Source organism: Artemia sp. Qi Xiang Cuo, chromosome 11, assembly GCF_049724085.1.
Source record: "Artemia sp. Qi Xiang Cuo chromosome 11, ASM4972408v1, whole genome shotgun sequence".
In the NCBI taxonomy this organism is placed as follows: Eukaryota; Metazoa; Arthropoda; class Branchiopoda; order Anostraca; family Artemiidae; genus Artemia; species Artemia sp. Qi Xiang Cuo.
The window spans coordinates 36,513,018-36,526,285 of record NC_142804.1 but is presented as its reverse complement, the minus strand read 5'-3'; the positions used below and the strand labels follow the sequence as shown (position 1 = coordinate 36,526,285).

General features: G+C 40.0%; 1 protein-coding gene across 1 annotated transcript in view; it reads right to left on the bottom strand.

The window, feature by feature from the left end:
- Window positions 1-13,268, bottom strand: part of LOC148946939 (vitellogenin-2-like) — a 194,006-nt gene that overhangs the window by 129,391 nt on the left and 51,347 nt on the right. Inside the window, exon 8 of the mRNA XM_089096746.1 lies at window positions 6,640-7,784. Within this exon, the coding sequence (XP_088952872.1) occupies window positions 6,640-7,784 (1,145 nt within the window). The remainder of the gene's footprint in view (window positions 1-6,639; window positions 7,785-13,268) is intronic.

The window sequence follows — 13,268 nt, the reverse complement described above, 5'->3', positions numbered from 1 at the left end:
AATTTAGAATTGAACTTTAAATTTCTTTATGTCTATGTGAAATAAACAACTCAAGTGGAAGATTTTTGTTTTCTCTGGCGAAATTAGAATTGAAGTGTGTTCTTTGGTAAAATTCAGAAGAGAACTTGAATTTTCCTTGACTTCGTTGAGAAAATTTTAAATTGAACTAGAACTTTTTATCTTCCATGAAAATATTCACAAGTATGGTATTACTTTTTCTATCTTCCAACCGAAAAATTAGAATAGAACTTTAAATTTCTTTATGTCTTTGTGAAATAAAGAACTGAAGTGGAAGATTTTTGTTTTCTCTGGAGAAATTAGAATTGTAGCGTGTTCTTTGGTAAAATTCCGAAGAGAACTTGAACTTTCCTTGACTTCGTTGAGAAAATTTTAAATTGAACTAGAACTTTTTGTCTTCCGTGAAAATATTCACAAGTACGGTATTGCTTTTCCTATCTACCACCGAAAAATTAGAATAGAACTTTAAATTTCTTTATCTCTTTGTGAAATAAAGAACTGAAGTGGAAGATTTTAGCTTTCTCTGGAGAAATTAGGATTAAAGTGTGTTCTGTGGTAAAATTCCAAAGAGAACTTGAACTTTTCTTCACTTCGTTGAGAAAATTTAAAAATGAACTAGAACTTTTTACCTTCATAGAAAATAATCAAAATCACAGTATAACTTTTCATATCAAACCCAACTAAATTAGAATAGAACTTTAAATGTCTTTATTTCTCTGTGAAATAAAGAACTGAAGTTGAAGATGTTTGTTTTCTCTGTGGACCTTATAATTGAATCGTTTTGTGTGGTAAAGTTCAGAACAGAACTTGAATTTTTCTTCACTTCGTTGAGAAAATTTTAAATTGAACTAGAACTTTTTATCTGCCATGAAAATATTCACAAGTATGGTATTACTTTTTCTATCTTCCACCGAAAAATTTAGAATTGAACTTTAAATTTCTTTATGTCATTGTGAAATAAAGAACTGAAGTGGAAGATTTTTGTTTTCTCTGTAGAAATTAGAAATGAATTGTGTTCTTTGATAAAATTCCGACGAGAACTTGAACTTTTTATCTTCCGTGAAAAATTGAGTCTGCTAGTAGCATCTCTATCTCTAAAAATTCTTTTTCTTTCATCTCTGACCTTTTTAATAGATATTCTGAACGTTAACGTTCTGCCAAACCCTAAAAATAATGAACACTTAACAAAATAATTCATAAAATATTTTTAATGAAATAATGTGATGTAGAATATTAATATAAAAATACGTTAAATACATTATTACACATTATTAGTACACTTGCGCTTCACTTTGCGTCAATTCTTCTTTATATTCATTGATGATAATGTCTGCTAATGTTCTTTTTATTCTGCCTGCGATTTCACTGTCTATTGTCACATTATTTTTACATAGATGGCAGTTTTGACACATTGACAAGATATGATTTATGATGTTGGTGCAGGAGTATACTTGTCTTCTTCTTGTTCTCTTTAAAATGCTAATACCGGAAAGATGATGATAGGATTTATCAACAGGTAATGTGTTACCAGAAGCCGTAGCAAGGAGTTGTCCCCGATCATCGACAATTATTTTTAAGTTTGCATTCTCTTTGAGCACTAATTTCTCTGGTAATGTTACTCTTGCATATCCGGCGTTTACACGATTGAAATTCTTGGGTACTCCAAAGAAATCTAACTTCTCGCTGTCATGACAACGCATGCATACATTTCCAATAGTGTTACCACTTGCACTCGTTTCTTATTTCAGGTATTTCTCCTTGTCTGCATTCAACACGACGACGATTTTCTCATGTGTACAAATTTTCGTCGAATAATTCATCTTCACTTTTTTACAGATATGAGTTGTGTGTTTATCCTTCCACTGCGTAAGAAATACTGATTTAATGCATGCAATAAACTAGGTAGTGTCGATAACCTGCCATAGAGTACCAGTGAGAAAGCCACATCGTGCCTTTGAACACGCACAGAGTACGATTGGTAGAGCCGTAAGCATATTTCATGTCATTTTAAGATACGTAAAAAAGTTTAAAAAAAATACCATGTTAAAAAATTCAAATTATTTTAAAAGGTGGGGGAAGGGATAGCGGTGGTCCTTTTCGAGCCCGGTGGGCCTTTAGGGTCCCGGGGAGGGCCTTTGGGGGTCTGAGAGGGCACTCGTGGATCGAGTGGTCCTTTGGGAGCCGGGGGTGGTTGTTGGGGGGTCTGGGGGGCCCTTGTGGGCCTGGGGAGGGCTTTTGAGGGTCTGAGGAGGGCGTTTGAGGGTCTGAGGAGAGCGTTTGGGGTCCGGGGGCCCGTTGGGGGCGGGGGGTGGGCGTGGGGGGCACAGGGAGGGCCTTGGGGGCACAGGGTGGGCGTTTGGGGCACTGGGTGGGCCTTTGGGGGTCTGAGGGGGCACTCGAGGATCGACTGGTCCTTTGGGAGCCCGGTGGACCTTTGGGGATCGGGTGAGGACCTTTGGGGGTCTGGAAGGCACTTTGGGAGCCCAATGGTCTTTTGGGATCCTGATGGGCCTTCGGGGGTTCGGGGGGCCCTTTGGGAGCCCGGTTGTCTTTTGGGCGCTCGATGGGCCTTTGGGGGGCCCGGGGAGGGCCTTGGGGGGGCTGGGTGGGCCTTTGGGGGCTCCGGTGGCCCTTTGGGAGCTTGGGGGACCTTTGGGGACGGGGGGAGGGCCTTTGGGGGCCCAAGGAGGGCCTTTGGGGGTCTGGGGGCCCTTGAGGGCCAGGGGAGGGCATTTGAGGGTCTGAGGAGGGCGTTTGAGGGTCTGAGGAGAGCGTTTGGGGTCCAGGGGACCTTTGGGGGTCTGGGGATGCCCTTGAGGACCATGGGAGGGCCTTTGAGGTTCTGGGGGGCCCTTGAGGACCAGGGGAGGGCCTTTGAGGGTCTGAGGAGTGCGTTTGGGGGGCTGGGGCTCTTTGGGAGCTTGGGGGACCTTTGGGGACCGGGGGAGGGCCTTTGGGGGCCGGGGGAGGGCCTTGGGGGGCCCGGGGAGGGCCTTTGGGGGCTCCGGTGGCCCTTTGGGAGCTTGGGGGCCTTTGAGGACCGGGGATGGCCTTTGGGGGTCTGGGTGGGCCTTTGGGGGCGCCGGTGGCTCTTTGGGAGCCCGGGGGACCTTTGGGGCCCGGGGGAGGACCTCTGGGGTCTGGGGTGCCCTTTGGGGGTCCGGGGGCCCTTTGAGGACCAGAGGAGGGCCTTTGAGGGTCTGATGAGGGCGTTTGGGGGCGCCGGTGGCCCTTTGGGAGCTTGGGGGGCCTTTGAGTACCGGGGGCTTCCTTCGGGGTTGGGTAGGAGGATTGGAACCCTTTGGGGTTGGGTTAGAGGACCTCACAACACTGTTCAAATGAAACTTGTGTATTATAACGACCACAGAGTTTCACCATTAAATTCTCTTCTAAAATCTCTTCAAAAATCTTCTTTTAAAATGTCTCTATCTGTTTCGCCGAAATAGTTCCATAACCTGTCTAAAACAGTTTTGCCCAAATAATCCTTAAACGTAAATTCAGCGTGTTCCCTTTGTTTTTGGTATCTCTGCACTAACGCATTTCAAATTAATAAGAAACCTTTTCGCGCGCTAAAACAATTCATCGCTAAGATGTTTCTTGGAGAATTGTTTCCATGTCCTTTGGTTATTAATTTCTTTTGGAGTTCGACCAAAAGAGTTGTTCCCGAGGCAAAGACATTATTGACTTGGATATATTCCTGGAGAATTGTTTCTAGGCGAAAATTTTTAAAGTCTGACAGATGATGTCATTGATTGATTGATCTGTCAAGAAAGGGGAAATTAATTTGTTGTTTCTAAGGGGAATTATTGATTCACGATAGGTGAATTGAGGTCGACAGCACATGTGTTCTAAATTCCCAATCGATTACGCAATCAAGTTCTCGGAAACTGTCAGCATTAGACTAAATTGTAGATGGCAGCAGGGGTGAGGGATGGGAGTCGGACCCCCATCTCTACGTACGCAAGCGTACGTAGGCTAGCCTAGCCTAACCTAACTTAACCTAACCTAACTTAATCTAAGCGAACTTAATCTAACCTAACCTAACCTAATCATACACCTAACTTTTTGCCTGTCTCTCACCTAACCTAAGCTAGCCTAAGTGACGCGTACGTGGGCTAACCTAACCTAACTTAACCTAGTTTGAGAAATTAAGAACTGAAGTGGGAGCTTTTTCATTTTCATTGGTAAAATTCAGAATTGGGCAAACTTTTTTCACTTCTGTAAGAAAATTCAGAAGAGAACTTGAGCTTTTCTTCACTTCGTTGTGAAAATTTAAAATTGAATTAGAAATTTTTATCTTCCGAGAAAATATTTACATGTATGGTATTTATCTTCTGTGAAAATATTCGCAAGTATGATATTAATTTTTCTATATTACACCGAAAAATTAGAATTGAACTTTAAATTTATTTATGTCTTTGTGAAATAAAGAACTGAAGTGGAAGATTTTTGTTTTCTCTGGGGAAATTAGAATTGAATCGTGTTCTTTTGTAAAATTCAGTAGAGAACTTGAACTTTCCTTGACTTCGTTGAGAAAATTTAAAATTGAACTAGAACTTTTTATCTTCCGGGAAAATATTCACCTGTATGGTATTTATCTTCGGAGAAAATATTCACGAGTATGGTATTAATTTTTCTATCTCTCACCGAAAAATTCATAATTGAACTTTAAATTTCTATATTGCATTGTGAAGTAATGAAATGAAGTGGACGATTTTGTTTTCTCTGGAGACCTTAGAATTGAAGTGTGTTCTTTGGTAGAGTTCAGAGGAGAACTTTTTATTTTCCTTTGAAACCATAAAAAAGTAAGATAAGCCCTTCCATTTTTGGCATAACGACAATAGGATCTACAATTCAAATGAATGAGGCATAATGAGTGGTAAGATTCACTCTATTCATGAAAAAAAAAACAATAACTAGAAATAAAATTTGTTACAATTGTTTTGTTTCTTTAAGTCTTATGATAAGAAAGGCATGCAGAAAATTCAAAAACTGCCCTTTATCAAAACACTATCTTTGTTTTTATCTCAGTTTTCAATATTAATGTAAAGTGTTTAGGTTAGATGAATCGCGGTTGCAGATATTATGCAAACGATTTTTAGTCGTCTATGTAGATCTTTTTTTGACGGGAGAACTAAACTCAACTTGGGGAAATAGAAGTTGATTTGGTTGTACGGTTCATTTCAATCACAATTTTATGATTAAATGGTTTAACATGTGAAGGGTTTTACCTTTTAGATACCGTCAAAAGACTGACACAATGTATTCCTTGCAAACCGAAGACTTGACATCCAAATAAAAGGAACTATTTTGGAACCATGGAAGAAACCATTTTTGGTCCAATAAAACTAAACTGAAATGTATACACACAGCAGATAAATTACGATCTATAGTTTAGCGTCATCATAGTTGGAGTGGTGGCTGCAACCTAGTAAAGAGCGAACCACAACCCATAGTAGTCAAGATGATAAAATGAGTTTTTAATTAATTTTAATCAAGTTACAACTGAACAGTAATTTTAATGATGAGAAGCTATTTTTTTTAGAATTTCCAGTCTAAGCTCCACGGACACCAATATATGGTTTAATTAATGTCAATATTTGGACACTGTTGATTCTAAATTTTGAACGATTTCCTTTTCCCTAATGGTCCAGGCGTACAAGCACTTCAGTTGCGTATGCTGTTTTGTAGATTTTAACATCATAATTATTACTAATAAAAAATCCATTCAACTTAAAATTTAATTTAACTGAAAAAGTGTCAAAACCTTATTCTCATCACGTTACTCTAAGGTGATATTAAAAGGTATATTTGGGAGCTAGATAGTGAAACCTGGCTTTGTTCCCGATCGGTATTCGCACTCTATGGATACCTGGCAGATCATTACTAATGCCCTAGCAAGACCTATTTAGATTTGGTAAATAAATCAAGCCACATGATAAATCTATTTCTATGGAAGACATTTAATCTGGCTGTTTATTTTTAGCACAAAATTCAAATTACAACCATCCTGAAGCAACTTCCTGAAGTAAATAATATCTTTGCACACCCTTCAAAATCATAAACAAGACTTAATCGTTGATATGAATCTCTTGAGTTAAGTTAATTGTTAAGGTTAAACGCAGAGTTGAACCAAAATAGAAACCCCCATTTTTAGATGACACTTACTTTTGGATAAATTTGTCATTTTAGTCATTATTCATGGGAGACTTTAGGTTAGACAGCCTATTTATCAAATTCCTTAGATTAGAAATATTTTCACATAATTGCCCCTCCCCCTCCTCTTTCTCTCCCTCCCTTAAAAAATCTGTTTACGTGCCTGAATCAAATTATTATCTAAATTACAATGATAAATCATCTTGTTTTCACCTATGTAGATTATGGACAACAAGCAGATTTAAAACTTGACAGTCATATATAAAAGTCGGCTAAACACTACTGTTGAATTTGCCGTTGCATGAAAGAACGACATTACTAATTTACGAATCTTAATTAAATTATACAGTTTCACGTTCAGACTGACCTAATCTATTTTCTAAATGCATTCAGGAGCCACTATAGATTAGTTTTATGGTTCAAATTCTCCTTAAAATATTTTAGAACATGTAAACTTGATTTTACCTTGGCTCTGCAGAAAGAACACCCATCGCTCGTCTTTCGGAGGGTCGTTCTTCCTCTTCGTAATTTCTTCTTGTCGGGTTAAATGTTGAATTTGCAGCTTCCATATTGAATGATCTATCAGAATGTTCGTAATTGCGTCGAATTGGATTCACAGGTAATGGCTTGAAAGATTCCCAAGGTTTCCTTACTGCAGGATCCCGATAGTTTGTTGCTTCAGGAAAATTCCCATTGGCTTCATTTCTGGTAAATTCTGTATCATCAACGCTTTGTGAATCACTTATCAGCTTCCTGATATCACGTCTAGTTATCTGAGAATTTTCCTCAAGTTTTTCGTCATCATTGCGCATATTTCTGTAAGTTCTTCTGATAATATCTGATTCGAAGTGACCTTCCCTTGGATAATCCGGCTCAAGATACACTCCACTTTCTCTTCGGGGGACCGGTCTCCTCCTATATGGTAAACGATTGTCACTGGTTGGTGTTTGGCTTGGAGATGGGGGGATAGCATCTCGCATAGAAGAGACGAAACGATCACTTACTCCAAAGCCTGTTCTTTCATCAGGCCTGTTATACCCTTTTCTTTCAAAACGCACGAAAGGATTTTTGATGTTACGAGCATCGCCATATACATCAGACGACTCTCTTCCTACTGATGTAGGCACACTGATACCCGTTATTTCAGAAACCAATTGCCCCAGTTCAATATAATCTAAAAGGCCTAGAGCCTCAGAAACAGCAGCTACTCTGTCGATTGCTGATCTGGCAGCAAGATCTTCTGCGGTTCGAATATCATGGGTAGTTTCTTGCAATAGGTTAGTAATCTGGCTACGGATTTGAGCGAATGTTAGGGTTCTTAATGATCTGTCAACATCATGTACTTGAGGTGCTGTAAGCTTTGGAGCTCCTGGGGTTTCTGGGGCAAAGGCAAAATTAAGACTCCTTAATGGAACCATTGAACCAGTGTTTGGGAATGTTTCAGTAATTTGTCTTGTTGTTTGAAGGCGTAGCTTTTGGAGGGTGTGAGCTTCAAGTCGCTCAGTATCGACTGCATAAGGATTACTTATGAATGCCCCATGATGAACCAATGAAACTAAAGTAAAGGAGTTCAAAGTACCACAGGCAATATATCTTCCAACTGAAGACCTCTGAAATAGAAAAAAACTTTTTATTATGCATATACGGGCAATGCAAGGTGCATATGTAATGATGACAAAATCGTGATAATGCACAAAAATAAAATTTTAGTGCTAGAGAAAAACCATTTTTATCGATTGGAAGATTCCATAAGCTATTCACAGTGCATATGTAGAAAAATATTTCCATAAATTTTTGGTTTCTCTTTCTGCAAAGAGCCCAAGCCTTTAAAGTGGGTTGGAGGCACAATTTTCCATATGAGAGCCCAAGGCTTAAAAAGAGAGAGAGAGAGAGAGAGAGAGAGAAAGAGAGAGAGAGAGAGAGAGAGAGAGAGAGAGAGAGAGAGAGAGAGAGAGAGAGAGAGAGAGAGAGAGAGAGAGAGAGAGAGAGAGAGAGAGAGAGAGAGAGAGAGAGAGAGAGAGAGAGAGAGAGAGAGAGAGAGAGAGAGAGAGAGAGAGAGAGAGAGAGAGAGAGAGAGAGAGAGAGAGAGAGAGAGAGAGAGAGAGAGAGAGAGAGAGAGAGAGAGAGAGAGAGAAGAAAGAGAGGGATAGAGAGAGAGAGAGAGAGAGAGAGAGAGAGAGAGAGAGAGAGAGCGAGAGAAAGACAGAGAGAGGGGGGGGGCTTTATTTGCACAAACAATTACAGCTCAATGGCTAATTTTAAGTTGTACTATAGATAGGCTAATATTATTTTATACTATTATACAATAATGTAAAAAAGAGTGAGAACAAGCTCTGGTAGGGCTTTTTCGACCATGCGCCCTGTTCGAGCATACACAGGCGGAAGTTTTTGCTTTTGCCTAGTAAGGCTGTTTGTGTGGACTTCTGCATTAAAACGTCATGGTGAGCAGAGTTAGATAGTAACATGTTGACAAACCTTAGGATAAGGTCACCCAAATGGAATTCTAGTTTCTGAAGGTCAGAGGCTGTGAGGGTATTGTGAAAGGAATTGGTTCTACTACTCAGGATGATCCTACTTGTCCGTTTCTAGACTGACTCCAGCTCCTGCATTAAATAGGCAGTTTTTAATACTGATGAGCCCAAAACAGCACAGGTGTATTCGAGTATGGGCGTGTACATAGCAGAGGTATGTCCAAAGAAGACTATGGGTGTGGCAGTCGAAGCAATACATTTTTGAAAGAATTTGCAGATATATCTCACGTCTTCAAGAAGTGACGCTTTCTCTTAGGAGGCAGTGGATGATAAAGTTGTACAAATGGAAGTGACAAATGCATTGACGTCACTGGACCCCTGTATACGGCCATTATCGTCAGATATTCTGATACTGGTCTTAGCAACGATTTCACTCATCACTTTGACATAGCGCCACTTCGCAGGCTCAGTGCTGACATTTTGGGATCCTTGGGCCCAAGTGCCCTCCTCCCAAGCTCATAGATATAGATACTTTACACCTATTTCGACCCTCGGTCAGTGCTTGTTTATCTAGACTCTAGGGCATGGTGAAAACTTATTAAATAGTAATCATGAAAACTGAAGATTGCAATATAACTATCCTAAATCAAAACACAGTTAGTACATTTCTCAAAATTATTTCTTTGTACAAAACCGTCAGTTTCGTCCATTGCAGGACACTGCAGGTTATTCCACTCCACTTTGAGTCACAGTCCTATTTGCGTAAGCCGAATAGTTTTTGTTGTATTTCAGACAGAAAATCAAGCACAACTATCAGCGTTTGGCGTTTTGCACTCATTTCTTTCAGGCTTAGGCAGGCCGCTAGATTAGGAAGGTCATCAAACGCTTTGCAAAAGTCAATGGCTGCTTTGTTAACAAAACAACCTCGCTTTTCAAGCTACTTTAGGGTCTGACAGAATATTCTGAAAAGGTAGAGAGGTCCTGCGTTTTAGGGAGTTCGCCCTAAAACTAGCTTTTTCTAGCAAAAAATCACTTGTTCTAGTAACTGCCGCAAGATGAAAGGTTCGGTTATTTTTACTATGCATGGCGTGTTAGGGAGATTCTTCTTAGATCGTCACATAACTTGGGCGGGTTCCTTTGGGAATGGCACAAATGTGGGCTTTTTCCCACGATTTGGGGAATGTTCTGGATACAAAGCCCTGATATATAAGACAAAGAGTAAAAGGGTTATGAACAAATAAATTCACGTGTGAGATCTGCAGGGATTTCACCTGTTAAAGGAAAGATATTTGTCTTCACTTTTCTGATTTCACTGAGCCCTTGAAGCTCATTGAGTTCTATTGCGCCTTCGCCAAGGCCCTCTTCAAGAAGCGAGGTTTTCCCTTGGGAGATACGAATGGGAAAGTAGTACAACTGGAGGCGACAAATGAATTAACGTCATTGGACCCTAGAAGTCAAGTACATAAGCGCCAATTTCCATAAGGTTTGTGTATTTTACGGTAAAAGCATGAAAATTGGCACACATATGTAGAAAAATAGAGAGAATCTGACAGGGGGCAGACCACATTTTCTGAGCGCGTTTTCCTCGGATCACCGCGTTTTTCCGCGCGGAAAATCGTGTATTGTTGGGATTTGGATGTTTGAAGGGTCGTTTCTGGTTGATTCAGGTCTGCTGATCCTGAACATGTGGCCACTTTTGAAATCAGATCAATAGTTTCCGAGTTATCGTCATTTTCTTCATCGTGGGTCGTACTCTTTTCTGTATACTGAGGTAGTAGATGTGCTTAGGGTATCTTTCATGGCTAAATCAAGTATGCTGAGTCTAAAAATGTGCTCACTTTTAATATCCAACAATCCGTTACTGAGTTATTATTACTTTCATCATCACCGGGTGTAGACTGTCTTTCGTACATCTGCATTACAAGCTCTGGTTCACATTAATGTACAAGTGACGACTGTAGTATGAATGAATTGACCATTTGTGGGTTTAAAAACGCGACTCGAAAGACCTCATATTGTTAATATGTTTAACAAAGAAAAGAAGAAAATTCACGTGGTACGTAATTAAAAAAAAAGCATATGAGAAGAGAACAAGTAACGTACAATTTACCTTTAATAAGTGCTGTTTTCTTTCATAAATGTCTTCATACCATGACATTCAATTTTCGGAAGACTATATTTTTGCCTCTCCTGTGATTTCTTGACGTTGTTTAAAGTCTCACCGAGTGACTAATAGTCTTTTCTTCCTTAATTATAAAAGCAATATAAGGTATTTGAGACGTGCATAGGCAGATTTCTTGAAATTTTGCGCAGAGACACAATTTCCTATAATATTTTCGCTTTGAAAAAGTTTTAAAAACGCCTGAACACAGAGGAACTTCGTCCTATGCCGTGAAATCACAGACCGAGCCCCCGTTCTTTGGATGAACTGGCGTGACTTTTTGAAATCAACTGAGAACAAGAGTCGACTCTTCCATTTTTTGGAGACTATGGTAGTCCAGGAATTGCAGGACATCTTTGTAGTGGCCACTCTTGGAGACACAGTTATTTCAACGCGCGATATCGCTTTCCGCAAAGGCCTCACATCTACCAACCACGAAGAAGGTGAGACTCGTGTGTTCTGCTCGATGCCTTCCATCAGGCCTAGTGTGACTACAAGTTCCTAGCCATCAGAACTGTGGATTTTGATGTAGTTTTGATTGCAACAGCATTGTTCCAGCAGCTTCAGATTGAAAACCTGTTTGTCATCTATGGGCATGGAGCAAAGACGAAAATACTGCCCATTCACGATATTACTTATCGTCTAGGATCTGACAGGTCATGCGATACGACTTCTTCGTTTGCTTTTCATGGAGAGCATGGTGTTTGGAAGACATTCAAAGCTGTGGAATCCATTCTTCCGACTTTCGTTGCTCTGAGTACATCAGGAGCCCCGGTCACTTTACAGACATTCAGCGATTCATCGTCGTTCTTTACGAAAAATCAAGCGGCTTGTCTGAAGTGAACAGTCTGCGGAAGGAGCTTTTTCCACAAAAAAACAGCCGTAATGGAAAGACTGCCCCCAACAGCGGCTGCTCTTGAGCAGCATACCAAATGCGCTTACTTGCAGGCCCAGATGTGGGTATCATCGTGTTGTCTGGAACCTTCCCCACTGGATCCAGGCTTATACGGCTGGGTGAAGCATGACGGAAGCTGGGAGCCTTTCTGGACTAATTTTCCTGAGGCAGCAACAATTTACAAAGAACTACTCAAATGTGGCTGTACAACATATGGCAAAAACAGGTGTAAATGTGCAAAAGCTTCCCTTAAACACACAGATCTCTGTTCGTGCAAAGGTTCTGATAATCAGTACAACCAGTAGTGCACTTTTTGCAGCTTTAATTGTCAGAAGCCTAATTCGACCGGTATCCTGTCCGTGAGAACCTCATTTTCTTTTTTAGCAGTCTTTATGATGAAACAAGTCAAAATCGGCTATTTCATTCCTATGATCCGTGTGATTGTTTAACTATTTTGAAATACCTGACGAATTCTACATTTTATCATCGTAATAGTATGCTTCTTAGGTCCGAAGTTCCTTAATTCAATCTGTTTGAGTTGAATAAATGATTTATTTTTTTTTTACTAAAAACTTATTGAGGAGATCTGAAACGGTAATTAATTACTTACAGTCAAAAACGTATGATCTCCTTCGGAATGTTATAGGGAGGGTATGAGTTCTTGTTAGAGTATGGCACAGAAATAGTGGTTATGAAACTGGTAAATCCTAAACCAAGAATCCGATCGCAATAATAACCAAATTTTTGGAATCGAGAGAGTCAAATTAGTCGGAAAAAAGATCTTAAACTTGGTCATCGCTCATTCTCAAAATTTGCGTTTTTTTCTTCGCGCGGAAAAACACAACGTAGCACGGAGTTAAATTCCAATTTGCGACTTAGTCAATTTTTCACATTTTCCGTTACTGGTTCACCATTTTCTATGCGATTACGATGAAAAATATAAAGTCAGAAAGCGAAAATTACTCAGAAGTGTACGGAGCGTAGTGATGAAAATGATGATGACTCGGTAACCAGGAGTCGGAAAAAAAGTAAGCATATTTTTGGGATCAGGAGAGACAAATTAGTCAGAAGCGACTCTCCGAATGGAAAAATTTCCCACTCTGAAAATCAGCTATTTTTTCCCGCGCGGAAAAACGCAAAACGGCACAATAATCGCGTCGGAAAATGTGGTTCTGCCTCCAGTCAGATTCTCCATATTTTTCTGCACACTTCAGCCAAATTTCATGCTTTTACCATAAAATGCACAAACCTGACGCTCATGTACCTAACTATAGTATACGACCGTTATCGTCAAGCCTTTTGATACTGGTTTTAGCAACATTTCCACTTATAACTTTGACTGAGTGGTGCCAGCCACTTTGAAAGTTCAGTGCTGAGCACGGGGACAAATTTTTAGCAGCCATACATGTGTCTTGTATTAATGATCATGTAAACTATTAGGTTTCTTTTGGTTGCTCCCTGACTCCCCTTGCAACTTGAGTAAAGGTAGCTGAGTTTATGGATCAGGACTTCAACGGTAGAAGTAATCCACGGTCTGTCCTCTTCGCCAATACCACCGTCCTTATTG